This window comes from Pyrus communis, chromosome 10 (genome assembly GCF_041283825.1).
Source record: "Pyrus communis isolate YQ-2024b chromosome 10, ASM4128382v1, whole genome shotgun sequence".
NCBI lineage: Eukaryota > Viridiplantae > Streptophyta > Magnoliopsida > Rosales > Rosaceae > Pyrus > Pyrus communis.
This window is the reverse complement of record NC_142574.1, coordinates 32,800,942-32,818,520: the sequence shown is the minus strand read 5'-3', so window position 1 is coordinate 32,818,520 and position 17,579 is coordinate 32,800,942. Positions and strand designations below refer to the sequence as shown.

At 37.5% G+C, this 17,579-nt stretch overlaps 4 protein-coding genes across 7 annotated transcripts; all 4 read left to right on the top strand.

Moving 5' to 3' along the window:
* Positions 1 to 1,884: 1,884 nt before the first annotated feature.
* LOC137729277 (uncharacterized) lies at positions 1,885 to 3,855 on the top strand. The gene is made up of 3 exons (XM_068468150.2): positions 1,885 to 2,135; positions 3,124 to 3,345; positions 3,446 to 3,855. Exons 1-3 carry the CDS (start codon positions 1,950 to 1,952, stop codon positions 3,653 to 3,655), a joined length of 618 nt encoding a protein of 205 aa, XP_068324251.2. The 5' UTR covers positions 1,885 to 1,949; the 3' UTR covers positions 3,656 to 3,855.
* A 424-nt stretch (positions 3,856 to 4,279) lies between these two features.
* On the top strand, positions 4,280 to 7,008 carry LOC137729278 (Immunoglobulin E-set superfamily protein). Its single transcript, XM_068468151.2, has 6 exons — positions 4,280 to 4,368; positions 4,558 to 5,535; positions 5,645 to 5,711; positions 6,095 to 6,313; positions 6,424 to 6,548; positions 6,783 to 7,008. The coding sequence occupies exons 2-6, from the start codon at positions 5,287 to 5,289 to the stop codon at positions 6,858 to 6,860; spliced, it is 738 nt and encodes a 245-aa protein (XP_068324252.1). The 5' UTR covers positions 4,280 to 4,368; positions 4,558 to 5,286; the 3' UTR covers positions 6,861 to 7,008.
* Positions 7,009 to 8,142: 1,134 nt separating this feature from the next.
* LOC137729249 (uncharacterized) lies at positions 8,143 to 12,425 on the top strand. 4 transcript variants are annotated; one of them, XM_068468120.2, is made up of 11 exons: positions 8,177 to 8,283; positions 8,461 to 8,550; positions 8,671 to 9,057; positions 9,169 to 9,413; positions 9,556 to 9,640; positions 10,117 to 10,302; positions 10,394 to 10,561; positions 10,665 to 10,865; positions 11,535 to 11,706; positions 11,794 to 11,965; positions 12,047 to 12,425. In XM_068468120.2, exons 3-11 carry the CDS (start codon positions 8,695 to 8,697, stop codon positions 12,138 to 12,140), a joined length of 1,686 nt encoding a protein of 561 aa, XP_068324221.2. In that variant the 5' UTR covers positions 8,177 to 8,283; positions 8,461 to 8,550; positions 8,671 to 8,694; the 3' UTR covers positions 12,141 to 12,425. The 4 variants fall into 4 exon arrangements, with proteins under 4 accessions (XP_068324220.2, XP_068324221.2, XP_088534533.1 ...); XM_088678407.1 differs by having other exon boundaries at positions 8,660 to 9,057; XM_068468119.2 differs by lacking the exon at positions 8,461 to 8,550 and having other exon boundaries at positions 8,143 to 8,283.
* Positions 12,426 to 13,470: 1,045 nt separating this feature from the next.
* Positions 13,471 to 15,420, top strand: LOC137729845 (acyl-CoA--sterol O-acyltransferase 1). Its single transcript, XM_068468888.2, has one exon. The coding sequence runs from the start codon at positions 14,103 to 14,105 to the stop codon at positions 15,207 to 15,209; it is 1,107 nt and encodes a 368-aa protein (XP_068324989.2). The 5' UTR covers positions 13,471 to 14,102; the 3' UTR covers positions 15,210 to 15,420.
* Positions 15,421 to 17,579: the final 2,159 nt, after the last annotated feature.

Sequence of the window (17,579 nt, the reverse complement as noted above, 5' to 3'; positions counted from 1 at the left end):
AAGATGAGAGAAAATAGTGTAAGATAGTTGGATAAGTGAACTAATGACCTACATATGCTCTGGTTAAAAAATTTGACAATGAAACGAAAGATTAGAACAAAATGAGTAGATGGCATAGAAAGACTTGGAAGGAGACTATAAGCTATTGAGTACTTGAAATTAATATAAGACTTGACACAAAACCAAGCATAATTGCGTTTTAAGATTCATAATGATTTCGCTTAATGGAACAAGACTTATTTGTTGGTGTATAGATTGCGTTTTTAGGTGATACCATGCAAGACAAACACGTGTCATAATAAATACATATTGCAAAAATTTAGAAAATTAGAAGTCTAATTTTGATGTTTGAAGTGGCTAATCAAATTAGACTTCTGTGTTTGCAATGAATTTAATATTGTGGCCCCTTAGAAAAAGGTTCGTAATTGTTGGCCCAACGTTGATACCGATCCAACTTGAACGTAAAATAGTCTTTTATTCACGCACCGACCCAAGTGTTATGTTGACTAAAAGGAAAGTTTGAAATGTTTATGTTGACTAAAAAGAAAGTTTGAATTGTTACGTTAATCCATCGATTATGTTTTATGGCAATAACGGTAAATAAGTGTGTATATCCATTTGGCCACGGGTTTAATCTTTATCGATTTACCTTCTTTCTTAAGCTGTAAGTTATAATTATTTTATTCATTAATACTAGCAAATGTCTTGTGTGTGAACAATTTCATTTCATTTTGTTTTTTATTATAAAGTGGGATAAATTTTTTCAAAAGAAAAACTAATGAAAAGGGTTTGAAAACTTTGAGTTTTAATGATAAGAACAAAATAAAGGGTAAAGTAAATAGTACCAAGATTGACTTTTTAATGTAAAATGTGGTTTTTCGTTAAAGTGAACAGTACCGTGGGCTTTTCATTAAAACTCCCTTTTTAAAATTAAAAAAAAAAAAATCAGTTATGAAATTTGAGATAACGATGAGCAGCTTCTTCTAATGTGAGAATATTTTATTTTTATTTTTATTTTTTAAATAGGGTATGTTATATTAACCTGACTGTTAAATTATTGTAAAAAGCAGCAAAATTTATGTTCATATAATTACTAAATTTTTATTTGAGTTTAGTTTTGATGAGATGATTAAAATGGTAATTTCCCAGTGTGTTGGTTGACAACCAGAATTTTATTAATATGTAGGTTAAACTATCATTTGTCAAACAAAAAGTTATGTTAAATGTAGGTGTTTATCTGTAAGAGCAAGTCTAGCGTTGTGCATTGCCTTGGGGACCGACCGCTCAAAAACCCAAATTGCCAACCTTCCTTGCTCCAGCCCATGCTGGCAATTGGGCTAGAGGCGGGCCTATGGGAGAGGGGAGGCAGGAATCCACGGCCCAAGCGCCTGAGGCACACTAATGCAAGACTGACGTCAACCACGTTATAAATTAATAAAAAAATTAATAAATTTTTTAAAAAGTGTAACAAATCCGAAAACAAAATTAAAAAAAAAAAAAATTTAATTTTGCTATAAATATCTTATTATTATGTTCAAACTTACACCACAATTTTGTATTTTCTCAAATACTTTGGGTTGTAATTTCTTATTTAATGACACGTGATATAACGAGACCGATTTAAAATCCTATCCGAAATTACAAATAAAATTATTTTTTATTATTTTATAAAATAAAAAATACTAATATTTTATTATCTATTGCCATAACTATTCAGTTTAGAGGTGGGGATACAAAAGATAATTACTATTCATTAAAGATAGTTATTATTCACTGGAGGGGATTCAATAGGCAGTTGCCCTAAGGGGCCTTCTAACACTGGAAGTGCTCTAAAAAATATATATATGAATCAACGCAAAAAAAATAAAATATATATCAAACGCAGCGTTTAACTGTAATGTTCTCCTAACGTTTAACACCGGAGAAAACTTAGGGTGGGAAGTACGAAGATGGCGCTCGTTCTTAACCTAATCCCGCCATCCCAAACCCTCTTTCAGTCGTCGTCCTACTCCACTCGCCCACTTCCGACTTTCGTTTCCCGCCCAAATGAAGCAACTCAGGACTGGAATTCTCTTCTGTTCAAGCTCAAGTGCCGCGGCAGGTTCTCTTGCCTTTTCTCAGACAATAGCAAACAGGTCCCAACATCCCAAATTTCAATTCAATTTCCTCTTTTGTTTTCTAATTTCCCTCTTCTAATTTGTCAAAAGAGATGATAAAATACCAATTTTCAGAATTTTGACAGCTGACAATGTGGATTTTGAACAATTTTAGGCAAATTGAGCAAACAGTTCAGTTGGGTTTGTATTTTGTTTGGCAATGATGCATTCCTTCTTGTTAGTTTCTCAGTGGAGTATTATGTGTTTTCTCGTGGTATCCTTCTCTGCTTGGCCATTTGCCCTGTGCGGTTTGAGCCCTTGGGAAACTGTATGCTCAGTTAAATTGTGCTTGGAGATTTACATTTGAACATTCAATTATGTCCGAAAAACACTGCGTTCTTTTAGTGCCCGAGCAAAGTGAATTAGCTTTATGCATTGATTTGAGTTTTGAATAAAAGTCGAGTATTTGGTAGTTTGAGCATTCAATTTGTTGGAGAATTGTAAAGAATCATCGAGTGTTGAGTTAATGGTGCACACAAAAGGAAAGGGACCTCTCCGGATCCCTTTCCATCTGAGCCTACTGACCACACAATCCGAGCCCTTGAAATTTGATCCAACGGTTAAAAACAGAGGGTCCCATTAAAAGTTATAATAACTTTAGCCGTTGAATCAAATTTCAAAGGCCTGGATTGTGTGGTCAGTAGGCTCAGATGGAGAGGATCCCTTTCCCACACAAAAGGTTGTTCCACTCAGCTTGCAGAAAGCCTATTTTTCCCTGACAATGTTCTTATGATTTAGTTGTCTCGAACACCATCTGTTGCTCTAGGTATAGGGGCTGCTGACAAGGTCTAACCATGACACTGCACGTCGTCATTCGGACAAATAACAATTTTATCAGATATAACTTGCTGAAAAGAGGAGTTGATTGATCTCTTGGTCGCTCTTTTCATCTGGTTTAACGGGCCATAATTTAAATGCGGGTTCATCTTTCATGTATGAATTTAACTTAACCATTTTACGGTTCCAGGACCAAGCTAGGAAAGCTTTAGAAGGTGCACTTGGTGGAAAGAAAGATGAATTCGAGAAATGGGACAAAGAAATTAAGAGAAGGGAGGAGGTGGGTGGAGGAGGCAGCACTGGTGGAGGGGGATGGTTTGGGTGGGGTAGATGGTTTGGATGGTCGAATGATGGCAATTTCTGGCAAGAAGCACAACAAGCAAGTCTTGCTGTGATAGGTATCATCGTGATGGTAAGAAACTTCTTGCCCCATTTCTAAATTCAACTCAATGCCGTTGCCTGGAATATATACAGACCTCTCTATATCTCATATTCTTATTCTTGATTTTCAGTACCTCATAATTGCAAAGGGAGAACTGATGCTTGCTGTCATCTTCAATCCGTTGCTATACGCCTTGCGAGGGACAAGAAGTGGGTTTGCTTTCATAACTTCGAGAATCTTAAGGAAGGCAGCACCAGATGGCCATAATATCTCGATGAAGGAAGCCTACAGCACTGTCTCCGCTAAAGAGAGTGTTCTAAGAAAATGGGGAAGTGACTAGTGAGTGATGATTTTGTTTCAGTTTGAGATCACTCCAAACATGCATTATTGAGAATGTGACCACTATTTTTTGTATCTCAAGTCCAGAACGCGTTTAATTTGCTGCAATGCTGAACTTGTGATCAGGCCCTTGAATGAACAACTTGTGGATTCAAATTTAAAATCACGAAAATACCATCCAACGGTATTTTCATTCAATTATACACTGTTACGGGAAAAAGTTAACGTAAATAATACTATGTGATTGACTTTGTATATCGTCGGAGATGCATTTTCCAACCTCAGTTTTTCTGAGAATTGGCCTTGTATAAAGGTAAATGATTGACCAATTCCTACAATAGGGGGCAATCATAATCCCATCATTGCCTTGATTCCTCCGCTTTGGATCCTTTAATTATTTAGTAGTTGCAATTTCAATTAATCCCCTACCAAGAAATTTAAATCAATATAAAAGCTAATCACCCAAATTATTAGAAAAAAACATGTCATGCTGTTCATGCACATGTGTTATCTGGAAAATGATCCGCCTATGAATTTTATATAGCATTGTGGAGCTTTATAGTGCCATGTTATTAGTCACAACTCTGACGTATCAATTAACAAATAAAATTGTTCCATCTTGTAGCGGTTTCGAACACATCATTCATATTGGGGAATTAGACTAGTTATCAGGACAGCTTCTTGACCGGTCTCTTTTATCCCTTTTATTTTCGGGTAATGTTAGAGAGATTAAATTTATAGAGAAAGTTTTGGAAACTAAGAGACATGAAAGTTGATGATTGATTTATTACTTAAACGTTGATAAATATGTTTATTCTTATTGGTGACACATAATTTAGTTTGCAAATTTAGTTTCTAAATTTAATCTTTCTAGCATTACTCTTTATTTTCATGTTTTAGCAGGAGCTACAATTTTGGAAGGTACTAGGTGAGTGAGCATGGTCTAATCTAAACTTAGCGAATGCTCGTGTATAAAGAAATCACATATGCTTTAACTAATATAATTATGTTATCCGCTCTAACAAATATGATTACACATGTAAATTATAAAACTAAAAGTAAAGATAAAAAGCGGAAAATAGGTAGGGGTCAAAAGTTGCTATCTTTGGTCCACCCAATCCACAGGCTTACCTTACGCATGTCTCATCCGATGTGTTTGTTTCTGTGTTTCAAAAATTGAAAATCCCTCCTCGAGTCCTGGTCTTCGTGGAAGCTAGTGCTGCAACAAGTGACCCTCACAATCTCTCCACCCTTCTCTCTCTCCTCTCTCTCTCTAAAAGTTTCGGATCACCACACGACCATTTCCTCTCGGCTTGAAAACTCCTCCTAAACACTCCCTTCTCTCCCGCCCCGCCAACTTTTTTTTCTTGATGCAAGGTTTATCCTTGATGGGTTTTGCTTAATTTTCTGTTTACTTTTCTGGGTTTTACTGAAACTCCCTCATATTTTATTGGGTTTCTGTCTCCCAATTTTCTTGTTGTTTTCCCACAGAGATTCTCCAACTGGGTGTTTTGTCTTGTTCTTTTTGTTTATTTTGTTCTGTTTTTTCATTTTTTACTTGTAATACTTTGGTCATTGGGTCTACATTCTCTGTGCCCTTTGATCTTTTTGTTGGGGTTTGGTGACCTGTTGATGTCTCTGGCCGTTGGACTTGTTTCGAGTTCCAAAAACATGGGGTTGGATGATGATAACGCCGCCAAGGTTTCCGACAAGACGGCGAAAACCGGTGAGGCAAGTGCGGATCAACTATCCACAGGGATGGTTAGATCACCCAGTGAGGGTTCTCTCTGTCAGACCGAGGACGAAGATGACGATGACGAAGTAAAGAAGATTGAGTTGGGGCCTCAGTTCACTCTCAAAGAACAAATTGAGAAGGATGCGGTTTGTGTTTTTGGTTTGTTGTCTCTATTTTGAAGAATGTGGCATTCGGGTTTTTGTATCTGGCTAACGTTGTTGTTGTTTATTTGTGGTGATAATTTTGAGGTTTTAGGACGATGAGAGCTTGAGGAGGTGGAAGGAACAGCTTCTTGGGAGTGTGGATGTTAATTCTGTCGGAGGTAATCTTTCTTTTCCTTCGAAATTTCGAATTCGTTTTTGTCAAATGAAATAATGGAGCCTGAAAGTGTGTAAATTTTGATTTTTGCCTTTCAATTTCCAGCTGAAGTTCAAAACTTTAGGCCCGTTTGATCACCATTTCGGCTTTTAGTTCTAGAAAAACAAATGTAAAACTGAAAACGAAATGGTTAAACCAGCGTTTAGCTTCGTCACATGATTTTGTTTGCACGCTTTTGTTTTATATCTTCAGCCGTCGATATATCTTCAACTGTCAGTAAAATATATGTTTGTTTTGGTGTATAAATATGCTGCTGATTTCAGCTTGCGGTATGCGATTTTTACGATCTCTGATGGAACAACTTTGTTTCTGTCTGTTTTTGTGCAGAAACTCTAGAGCCAGAAGTTAAGATCATGAGCCTGGCAATTAAATCCCCTGGCAGATCTGATATAATTCTTCCGATTCCTGTCGACGGAAATCCCAAAGGGTTGTGGTTTACTTTGAAAGAAGGTAGCCGTTACAGCCTCAAATTCACTTTTCAGGTCAGCAATAACATCGTTTCAGGTCTCAAATACACCAACACGGTCTGGAAAACTGCTGTGAAAGGTACTCTCTCTCTCTCTCTCTCTCACACGCATATATTCATATTATGTAACAGCATTGATAAGCCTTAGGGAGTTTCGATGTTTCATTCTCGCGGATCATTTTCTTCGCAGTTGATAGCACGAAAGAGATGCTTGGAACATTTAGTCCACAGTCTGAGCCTTACACACATGTGTTGCCCGAGGACACAACCCCATCTGGCATATTTGCTAGGGGATCTTATTCAGCCCGAAGCAAGGTAAGTTTAACCGGCGCTTGATGTTTCCATAACCTCAGATCTTTCAAATTAGATTCATAAAACCGGACCCTTTTGCGAAAAGAATGAACTTGTAGATTTGGTACTTACACATCCACCATGTGGAAGAACGATATATGTTAGCCTGTTAGGATTGTGCTTCCAGTACTGAAAGCCCTCTTTGACATGAACTCCACTCACCGTCTCACATTATTCGCTTTTGGTTTTGTGGTACAGTTTGCTGACGATGACAACAAGTGCTACTTGGAGATTAATTACACCTTTGATATCCGAAAAGACTGGCAATCGTCGTAAAAATTCGATCTGTTTTATCGATTTGTAGTCCATTGTTTTGTTTTCTCAAGCTGAGACGATCTGCAATTCATTGTAAACATGTGAAAAATATTCCGCTGCTGCCTTTGTTTATTTTTCAATCCAATCTGAGACTGGTGACTTCATACAATGACGAGAGGATCGATCCCTTGAAACGAAGAGGGAAGGGTAAACAGATAATGGTTAATTCTCGTTAGCCAACGAGGGATGGCTCAATTGGTAAGGTTCCTTTCTTGTGTGACCGATCTGCAAATACCTATATAAATCCATACTAGTGGCAACCGGTAATTAAGTGTCACGCATAAATCTTTCTGACTTGAGGTTGTGGGTATGCTTTGATGCTGATGGTGATAGTTGTTTGAGAAGTTTAATTATTCTTATGATGAAATAATTAATCTTATCCAGTGAAATAAATAATTACTCGTTGTTGCTCAAATTTAATCCACATTTTCAATAAAATAAATGATTATTGATAAACAATCCCAAACTGAAATATAGGCTAATGGCTAGTACGATATCTTTTTGAGATATCCGTCAATATATACGTAAATTAGACCATCGATACTTCCGTAACAACCAATATTTAAACCCTTGGGCTGAATGCATGCCTAATGCTGTAGCATGAAACAAGTAACACAAGATATGATTAATATATGTGGGAAGTTGGGAAAAGGGTTGGGGAAGCCTCAAGTCGAACTTGAGTGAAATGGGCCACGAGCGCTTGATTTTCATTATGGCACTAGCCATCCTCCAATTCTTGATTTGATTCTCATGATAGTTTGTGTTTTGAGCGACAAACTTCTCGGTTAGATGTACTTTTAAAATGATTAAAAATATTTTTGGTGAAAATGTTATTAGAACCAACCTTTAGTAAAAATGAAAATATCTTGAAAAAAGCACTTAAAGTATTTCCCAGAGGAAGCACATAATTGGTGCTTCTTACATAAAACACTTCAAGTGTTATTGGAACCCAAAAAGATTTTTTCTAAAAATATTTTCAATCATTTTAAAAGCACATCCAAATGAGCCTTAAATTTTGAAACGTGAGCCTCGGACCATCAAGTGTTCTGACTAAGTTATTCTTTTACTATTGCCTATACAGGTTGATGATGTTACCAATCAACTTATATTATAACTCGTATTTATCCACGATGTCGATATAGGGAAAATAAACCCGTAGCAGACTTACCATCACAGTTAAAAAACGGGCCTAGAACGTCTCCTTGGACCTATTAAGTATTAAGCCCATATTACGCCGAAGGTTCCGGAAGGCCCAAATTATTAGACTCTCTCTCTCTCTCTCTCTCTCTCAACTGAGCATCTTACCTTTCATTTTTGCTTCGAAACAAAATCGAAAGGCTCTCTCCCTCTCGCTTCTCCGACTGCAAACAGCACACTGATCCAGGTAATAGTTTTGCAATCTTCACCAAGCTAATTTCATCTGTATTTTATCTAATCACATGTAATTTCCGATATATTTTCAAATTCAAATCGGACGAGAAAGCAAAGAAATATCCTAACGCACATAACTCAACACTCTGATTTTCTTTCACTTTCCCTCGTTTTCTGGGCAACCAAACAGAGCATTTGCTATTTTATTGGTGTTAAAACTCGGAATGTTGCTATTGAGCTTTCAGTCGACTATTTTTTGGCGTGTATTAGCTTTTTACAGGTTTGTACTTTAGAACTGCTTTATATTTTTATGTTCATGGCTGCGTTATATGCTTCTAGGGTTTCAGAAAAATCAAAGTTTGAATTTTGCCCTAATTTGTTTCTGTTAGTGTTGAAACAGGGAGATTTCAATTGGGTTAAGAGAATGAGCTCTAAGAGGGAACATGAAGGTAATGCTAGTGTGAACACGGAAGGGTTTGAATTGCATCCGAAGAGGCAAAAACTGAATGAGCATTCATCGCCGTCACCTGCCTCTGAAGGCACTCTACTTCCGGGTTTTAATTACGGAGACGTGGACGACGAGGACAACCACAGAAGGCCACCTGTGGGTGGCTTTAACGGGGACGGCAGCGATAATCAAAAGGGTGTACAGAATGGGGGTCAAGTTGGAGAACTAGAGGATGATGATGATGATGATGATGACCTTGAACAAGGACTTTACCAAAGGCGGGGACGTGAAATCGAGGTCAGGAGGGATTGCCCATATCTTGACACTGTCAATCGCCAGGTATATTTCTATTCTGAGTTGTTACAGTGTGGTATTCCAGCTTGTTTATATATTATCCATACAAAAGTATTCAGTGTATTGATACTGATTGCTTGCTTATTCTTTGTCCAGGTTTTGGATTTCGATTTTGAGAAGTTCTGCTCTCTGTCACTGTCAAATTTGAATGTGTATGCATGCTTGGTTTGTGGGAAGTATTACCAAGGCAGAGGGAAGAAGTCCCATGCATATACTCATAGCCTTGAAGCTGGGCACCATGTTTATATCAATCTCCGAACAGAGAAAGTTTATTGCCTTCCCGATGGATATGAAATAAGTGACCCATCATTGGATGATATTCGACATGTCCTAAACCCAAGGTTTGATGATTATATTTTCTTATTTTTCTAGTCTTCCTTGGGTATCCTTTTAAGTATGCATGAGTAAACGAATAACTTTGAATTCCTTGTAAGTATGCATAATTAAACAAATAATTTTGAATCCATTTGTTCTTATGTGTAGGTTTACTGAAGAACAAGTTGAGCAGATTGACAAGAACAAGCAATGGTCTAGAACACTTGATGGTTCTGATTACCTTCCTGGAATGGTATTGATTTTAGTTCTTGCACAAAATTCCACATATGTTTCTATTTCTGCTGTTGTCAATTCTGATGCTTGGTGCTATGTTTCAACTTCCTAATTCGCTTGGTCAATTCTGTAGAGTTTCCCTTCTATTAACTAACTCAGGGAAGAAGGATCTTTAATCCTTGCCAAATATGGAATTAGTTATGATAAATCTATTACGTGCGTAGCCAACAATTAGAGCTATGATATAGCTGTTCAGAGTTTTGATATACTTGTATGGTATCAAGAAAGCACCAGCCGGTTCTCTCTCATCCATAAGGTTAGACTAGATTGTTTTGAACCGCATAAGTACTGTGTTTTCATGCGTGTGGGAACTATTAGGGATGAATCTGTCTGATGGGTGCACTTCATTACAATGTGTCTTAAAAATATCTAGCAAGGTGTTATTTTGGCTCCTAAATGTTGCTACCTTTGTTTTCTTGATTTTGCAAAAAACAGGTGGGGCTCAATAACGTCAAGGAGACTGATTTTGTGAATGTCACAATTCAGTCTTTAATGAGAGTCACTCCTCTAAGAAACTTTTTCCTTATCCCTAAGAATTATCAACATTGCAAGTCTCCGCTTGTTCATCGATTTGGGGAGCTAACGAGAAAGATATGGCATGCACGAAATTTCAAAGGACAGGTTGGATCTTGATTCTTGTAGATTTCATATTTATGCCACTAGGTATTGTTATTAAACATTTTCATATGTCTTATATCTGTAATGTCTACAGGTCAGCCCACACGAGTTCCTACAGGCAGTTATGAAAGCCAGTAAGAAAAGGTTTCGAATTGGAGCACAGTCTGACCCAGTCGAATTCATGTCATGGCTGCTTAATACGCTGCATGCGAATCTTAGAACTTCAAAGAAAAATAGCAGCATCATATATGAGTGCTTTCAGGTTTTCTTTCTTATTCTTATTTTCCTTTGTTGTTGTATTGTTGTTGCTTCAATTTAACCTGCACTTTTCTTTAGAGTGTAATATGTTTTATTTCTGTGAATAGGGGGAACTGGAGGTTGTGAAGGAGATTCCTAATAAAGGTATTGAGAAGATAGAAAATGGTGATGACCAGAATTTAGGTGCTGCGACTGAAATTAAGGGCATTGTCAAGGAAACTTACAAAATGCCCTTCTTGATGCTTGGATTGGATTTGCCCCCACCACCGCTTTTCAAAGATGTGATGGAGAAAAATATAATACCCCAGGTACTGGGAACACTATTTTGTGCATATGACGACCTTTGTAGTCTCTATATATGTACTGCATCCTCTGGCGAGTGTGAAGGTCATTCTTTAGTTGCCTTTTTAAAGGTTTTAATGTCTTTCTAATAATTTCAGTGCCTGAGTAACTTTTTTCCTAGCTTGACAGGGGATTCCCATGGCTACATAAAACATGTCTGAATTTACTGGAGTTACGTACATTGACTTTAGTGGTGCTATTACCCAACTTGTACACTAGTTGTCTAAGATTGCTCTGAGTCGGATTCTGTAATTATAATCTTAGGTATTTACAACTTTGCTGGTCATTAAGATGGGTAGTTGGGCTATTCCTCAATTTTGTTGGTCTGAATGGAGGATGGTTGATTGCCTTGAATTAAGCGGTTTAGTCTTTCTTTCTGCTCCTGTTCAATACCATATAGTTACTTAAGATTTGATTGCAAATTAGGGACAAAGCAACTGGTCTTTCTTCTAAGCATTTTGGTTTTCCATTTTCCTTGAATATTGAATCGACCCCAGGAAGTTGCCCGTCATGTATGTCTCATTAGTCTTACATCATACATCATGCTCTGTTTAAACGATTATAGCACACCTATGTTATTTTGAGTTTTGCTTTCAAAATGTATTTATTTCTCATTTCTGTCTGGTATGGTTTAGGTCCCACTCTTCAACATTTTGAAGAAATTTGATGGGGAGACTGTCACTGAAGTGGTCCGACCTCGCATATCAAGGATGAGGTATCGAGTCACCAGATTACCTCAGTATCTTATTCTCCACATGCAACGTTTTACAAAGAACAATTTCTTTGTGGAGAAGAATCCCACACTAGGTGAGAATATACGTCTATGGAAATATTTTGTACTGGATGAATCAATCAGTAATGCTCATATTTTGTATTGGAATAATCATTTTGCAGTGAACTTTCCTGTGAAGAACCTCGAATTGAAAGATTACATCCCGTTGTCAACCACCAAGGAGAATGAGAGGCTGCGCTCAAAGTATGATCTCATTGCCAACATTGTCCATGACGGAAAACCTGGTGAAGGTTCCTACAGGGTGTTTGTACAAAGAAAATCCGAAGAGCTATGGTAAACTTTATTCTTTGTTTATTGGCCTAATGTAAATTTAAAGAAAATTCAAATGCATGGGCTCACTTCTGTTCTTTTCAGGTATGAGATGCAGGACCTTCATGTTTCCGAAACCCTTCCTCAAATGGTTGCGCTGTCAGAGACATATATGCAGATATATGAACAGCAGCAGTAACACGGGACAATTTGAGGACTGTGGTGTTATAGTTCTGTGGATTTGACGTTTTGTATGTGGAGATGTACGAGCAGCAGCAGCAGTAACATGAAATTCGTAATGGTATGGTTCTGTGGATTCTACGTTTTGTAGTTTTGGCCAAATTTTGACAGTAAAGCAATCGATGTTAGAGTAGATAGCTTCGCGTCTAAAATTGTGTCTTGTAATCGAGGTGTAAAGTGCCGAAAGGAATGTAACGAACTGTTTGATAATTATCTGTTCATCAGAAAAAATTGTTTCCTTTCTTTTCTTCTGAGTTGATGCTTTCTAGTTTCTGGTATCACTGGTGAAATTGAATTGCATTAGGATGTGTTTGGAAGTGCTTTTAGAATACGTAAAAGCGTTTTTGTTGAAATATTTTTAAAATAAATCCTTAGTAAAATGCAAGTGAATCTTGAAAATGCAGTTGAAAGTGCTTTGTGCTTGCACGTTATTGATGCTTCATCCAAAATGCATTTTTAAGTGCTCTTGCAATTCAAAAATGCTTATCAAAAGTATTTTTAGTCATTTTAAAAGCACTTTCAAACGAGTTTTTACTCTTTATGTTGTGGGCTGATAACCAGAATTTTGTGGACATTTCGGAATACTTGCTGCTAGAAGTAGGTGGCAGGTTTTGAAAATTGCTAGTGGGTACTTTTCAATTATTCAATTGTTCGTTGCAACGTTATTCCTTTGGAAGCAGATGCTGATCCCTCAGTGTTGACACACAAATTGAACTCTGGAGTTGGTCAGGATTGACCCTTACTTGAAACACCAGTGGAAATAGTCGCAGTATCTGCCAAAGATTCAAACTTGGAAGGCGATCGCGGGTGACAAATTTGGAAAATTTCGCCCCTTTATTTATTCACTTGAAGAAAATAATAAATTAACACTTTTATAGTCCTTGTTGTAAGGGTTATTAATTTCTTACACGACTTGTTAAAGCGATACGAAATGACGTAAAAATTAACAGACTTTGAATCAACTGCTTAAGAATCCATTAACGAGTCGAGTTGTTATTGAGTCATTTGTTAAGTATCGATAAGATTTAGACGTACGCATGACAATGGCTTGCATAACCTATTAACGCGACACGAACCATTAACGAATTGAGTCTTTATATGTCACCTATCAAGGAACAATTAAGATAATACATTTAATACGACCTGTCAATATAACCTATATGACACAAAAGTGACACAAAAAGGACTCATTTTCCAGGCCTATTTGTAATTTGCACAAATTTTCACTTTTTTACATGCAGTTTCGATTCGTAGTCATTTGTTGTTAATTTTTTTACAGCTACCTCTCTCTCTCTCTCTCCCTCTCTCTCTCTCTCTCTCTCTCTCTCTCTCTCTCTCTCTTTCAAGCCAAAGACATTGACCAAAACAAAATGCCTAACTCCATTGAATGGAAATAGTCCGTGGAATAGTACGTCAAACCCTTTCCCCTGATTACCTAACTTTCCTTGGACCGGAAATGCTGCTGTGATTGTAGTTTTAAGCCCATCACTCATGAGGCACTGGCACCATTTAACTTTTCTACCTAGCAGTCAATGATTGCGTCGAGACACCAGCACAATGACATCCCGCTTTCTCCGTTGCTGGACGACGATGGATTTGGTTTTTTCCTTTTTATTTTATTTTATGAAAATTTCGTTTCGTCGGTGAGAGAATTAAGTTTTTTCCACATTACATAACTCCCTCTTCAGCTTCACAAGTCAAAAATATAATCTCCGTCTGATTGGATCCCATTGGTCATGTGATCAAATATTATCTTTTCTGTTCCATTTGCAGCTAGCCGCAGAATCATTCATGTCAACACATCAACAGTCCTGAGAGCTGATAGGTTCGTAGCTTCTTGAAGTGGTTAAGAGCGTTTATATTTGCTCTGATATCGTATAAGAAAAAGAATTCAAAGAAGCATAATTTCTTCGGGAAGAAGATGGAGGGTGAGATTGGAAACTTCATCAAGGTATGGCTCTCAGTTTACCTATCTCTATGCTACTGCTATGCAATTGCTAAGTTTGTGCCAAAGGGAGTTCCAAGACTTTTGCTCATAATTCCAATCGTGTCCCTCTTCCTATACCTCCCTCTCCACCTCTCCTCCCTCCATCTCGGCGGCACCACCGCTTTCTTCATTTCTTGGCTTGCAAACTTCAAGCTCTTGCTTTTCGCTTTCGGCAAAGGCCCTCTCTGCTCCGACCCTTCGATATCTCTTCTCCGTTTCGTGGCGGTTGCTTGCTTACCCATCAAAATCCAGCAAAACCCGTATTCAAAAACCCAAAACAAAGAAAACCCAGCCCCGAAAATAACCAAAAATGGAACAAAATCCCCATTAAACTACGCAGTTAAAGTCCTACTCTTTGCCTTGTTGGTTAAGCTGTATGACTACAAGGAGCACATTCATCCAAAGCTCTTATGGATCATGTATTGCTTCCACATATACTTCGCCTTGGAAATAATCCTAGTCATCGCCGCCTCGTTGGCTCGAGCGCTTCTGGGGCTGGAGCTTGAGCCCCAATTCAACGAGCCTTACCTCTCGTCCTCGCTCCAGGACTTCTGGGGTAGGCGATGGAACATCATGGTCACCAGCATCCTGCGCCCAACCGTGTATGAGCCTATCCTCGCGCTAGCAACTCGTGTGGTCGGGCGCAGGTGGGCTTCTCTCGCCGGCGTGATGGGGACGTTTGTGGTGTCCGCAATCATGCACGAGCTCATATTCTACTACCTGGGCAGGATGCGGCCCACTTGGGAGATCACGTGGTTCTTCCTCCTCCACGGGGCGTGCTTGATGGCTGAGATCGGCGTCAAGAAGGCGGTCGGGAAACGGAAGAAGCTGCAGCTGCCGAGGTCAGTGTCCGGGCCGTTGACCGTCGCGTTTGTGACGGCCACCGTGTTTTGGCTCTTCTTTCCTCCTCTGCTGCGGTGTAAGGCAGACGTGAGGGCATTGGAGGAGTACGCGGCTGTTGGTGCGTTTGTGAAGCACATCGGCCATGCTTTCGCTTCTACAGCGGTGAACGCAACAGCGACAATAACAAGAACCTCGTAATAAAAGCAGACTTGTGGTGGAGAAATTTTTGAATGTCATCGGTCGACGGGTTGGTATAGTATGTATTATCATACAAATACGAAGATATTTGTTTTAAAATATTAATAACTTAAAAAATAAAAATTTTCTATGATAGTTTTAGCAGTTGACATTGTATTAACTAAAGCTACAACTTTAATAATTTTTAAATAGATATTTTCCCATTCGATCAGTACGTCGGCTTCATTCTTCTCCTGGTAATAACTTCTCACGTTATGTAAAGACCAAGTTTTTTTTTTTTTTTTTTATTGAGAAAAAAGATGATGTCTTGATTATTTCGTTTAAAAAATATGTTAATTTTTTGTTTAATATAATATAAATATAAGACATATTGTATGCATACATGTAGTAAGTAAATAATTTGAAAAAAAAAAATGATGGACAATAATAATAACAACAACATAAGATTGACACATAGGTGAATTTTACATTGGGGAATTGAAAAAATTAAGAAATAATACATGTGGTGTAATAATATATAAGTGTATAGTTTTATTCTTAATAGTACTGATAAAACTTAACACTTAATAATATAATTTTTTTTAGTACATCGATATTTTTACACTAAGGGAAGAAGAAGTTCGGCAAAGTCACATAATGAATAATCTAATTTGGTATCGAATTCGTCATTCACGAGATTCGAATCTAAGACCTTTCACTTTCAAATAAAAAAAAATATCATCAAACCGTAGTACTGAGTAATAATAATATAGTTGAATTAGAACAGTATCGGTGTAAATATCTGACAATAGGGCTTGCCGGTTTTCTTGTGGGATATGATGGTATGTAATGTGGCAGGATTGTATTTGCCACCGTCCAGAAAAACATGTAAGTGAGAAAATATAACCAAACAGAGCAATACTTGGGTACTCACTGGAGAGTACCCAGTATTCTGACTTGGATACGTGGAACAACTAGATAACAACACTTGTTCATCTCAAATCTGCCCAAACATAACCAATCAGCCTTTTTTCTGTTTGCCAAACATATGCTATCGTGCTATCCAAACACACGGCTTCTCCCTCACCGAAATACTACCAGCCCCCTATCCCATTATCGCAAGCCACCATCCTCTCCCACCACCACTAGGCGCATCCCGCCCATATTCAGCGCACCCAACCCTCCTTCAGTCGGTGACTCCACCCCCGCAGCGAGACCGCCTCGACGAAATCTGGGAGGATTACAAATTGGGGTTTCTCAGTTAAAAACTCGATGTTGGCTTGGCGAGTGAGCTTGAAGCTTGCATGCCGGAGCCGACGAGGCCACGAGATGGGGTTGATGGAGGTAGGAGGAGGATAGGACTTGTCCAGATCCACCATGACAAGGGCAACGGGAGGAAGAAGGGGGCTGTTTGGTTCTTAGCATATCAAAAATTTAATAAAGAATTAAAGGGACGGCTGTGCTGATTTTATTGGTCCATATCATTTGATCAGTAAATTGGGTACTTTTCCGTGAATATCTAAGTATTATTCGTTTACACATACGTGTAAGCATTATATTTCATGATTTTGACATATGTATTCTCCCGAATTAGTTTTAAGGAACTTTAACGAAAAACTACCAGTATTGTTAACTTTAATGAAAAGTCATATTTTTACTTTAAAAAGTCAATCATTGTACAATTTATTTACAACTTTTTTTTGTTATTTTTGTTAAAATTCAAAATTTTCAAAAATTTTCTATTAGTTTTCCTTAGCTTTTATTAGTATATAATCCAGCAAGAATTTTGCTTTCATATTTGACATTATTTGCTTCGTGGGAAAAGTGTTGAAAATCAAACTATATCAACCCCCTCTTTCTCTAAAGATCAAATGAGGACAAAGAAAATTATTAATGTGACGGAGATCCATAATTCATATATAAACTCTTAAGTGTCGGGGCGATCGCCTTCACATTAAGCATGATATATTGTGCTGATAGCCATCAAATGCAGAATGATTGCATATAATGAACTCATTATAATTATGATATTTCGATTTAATAATATAATATTATACGTAAGTTTTTTATTTTATAATAATGCATTACTGAATTAAGGTATCGTTTGGTATGCAGCGCACCAAACGGTACCTAAAGGACCAGGTATTGAGGAATCCGTTTTAATAAATTCGGATGGTTTAACATATTCTTTTCAGCGCTCGAGAAAGTTTAAAAGAAGTAATATAGAAAGAACACATCACCATAGAAACAATGATGAATCTTAAATAAATGGAAAAATCATGAATTGGTAAATTATAATATGAATTAGAGATGATCAGTGACCTAATTATAACTGATTTCGACTACTTAATTAGTTCCAACACTATTTTTTTTTGTCGAAACTTTTTTTTT

What these genes read in the sequence shown, in the direction of transcription:
- LOC137729845 (XM_068468888.2), top strand. Translation starts at nt 14,103, where the DNA reads ATGGAGGGTGAGATTGGAAACTTCATCAAGGTATGGCTCTCAGTTTAC.
- LOC137729277 (XM_068468150.2), top strand. Translation starts at nt 1,950, where the DNA reads ATGGCGCTCGTTCTTAACCTAATCCCGCCATCCCAAACCCTCTTTCAG. An exon ending in TCTCAGACAATAGCAAACAG is followed by an intron (nt 2,136 to 3,123) that starts GTCCCAACATCC and finishes TTACGGTTCCAG; the next exon opens with GACCAAGCTAGGAAAGCTTT. An exon ending in TGATAGGTATCATCGTGATG is followed by an intron (nt 3,346 to 3,445) that starts GTAAGAAACTTC and finishes CTTGATTTTCAG; the next exon opens with TACCTCATAATTGCAAAGGG.
- LOC137729278 (XM_068468151.2), top strand. Translation starts at nt 5,287, where the DNA reads ATGTCTCTGGCCGTTGGACTTGTTTCGAGTTCCAAAAACATGGGGTTG. An exon ending in AACAAATTGAGAAGGATGCG is followed by an intron (nt 5,536 to 5,644) that starts GTTTGTGTTTTT and finishes TTGAGGTTTTAG; the next exon opens with GACGATGAGAGCTTGAGGAG. An exon ending in GGATGTTAATTCTGTCGGAG is followed by an intron (nt 5,712 to 6,094) that starts GTAATCTTTCTT and finishes GTTTTTGTGCAG; the next exon opens with AAACTCTAGAGCCAGAAGTT.
- LOC137729249 (XM_068468119.2), top strand. Translation starts at nt 8,695, where the DNA reads ATGAGCTCTAAGAGGGAACATGAAGGTAATGCTAGTGTGAACACGGAA. An exon ending in TCATATATGAGTGCTTTCAG is followed by an intron (nt 10,562 to 10,664) that starts GTTTTCTTTCTT and finishes TTCTGTGAATAG; the next exon opens with GGGGAACTGGAGGTTGTGAA. An exon ending in AGAAAAATATAATACCCCAG is followed by an intron (nt 10,866 to 11,534) that starts GTACTGGGAACA and finishes GGTATGGTTTAG; the next exon opens with GTCCCACTCTTCAACATTTT.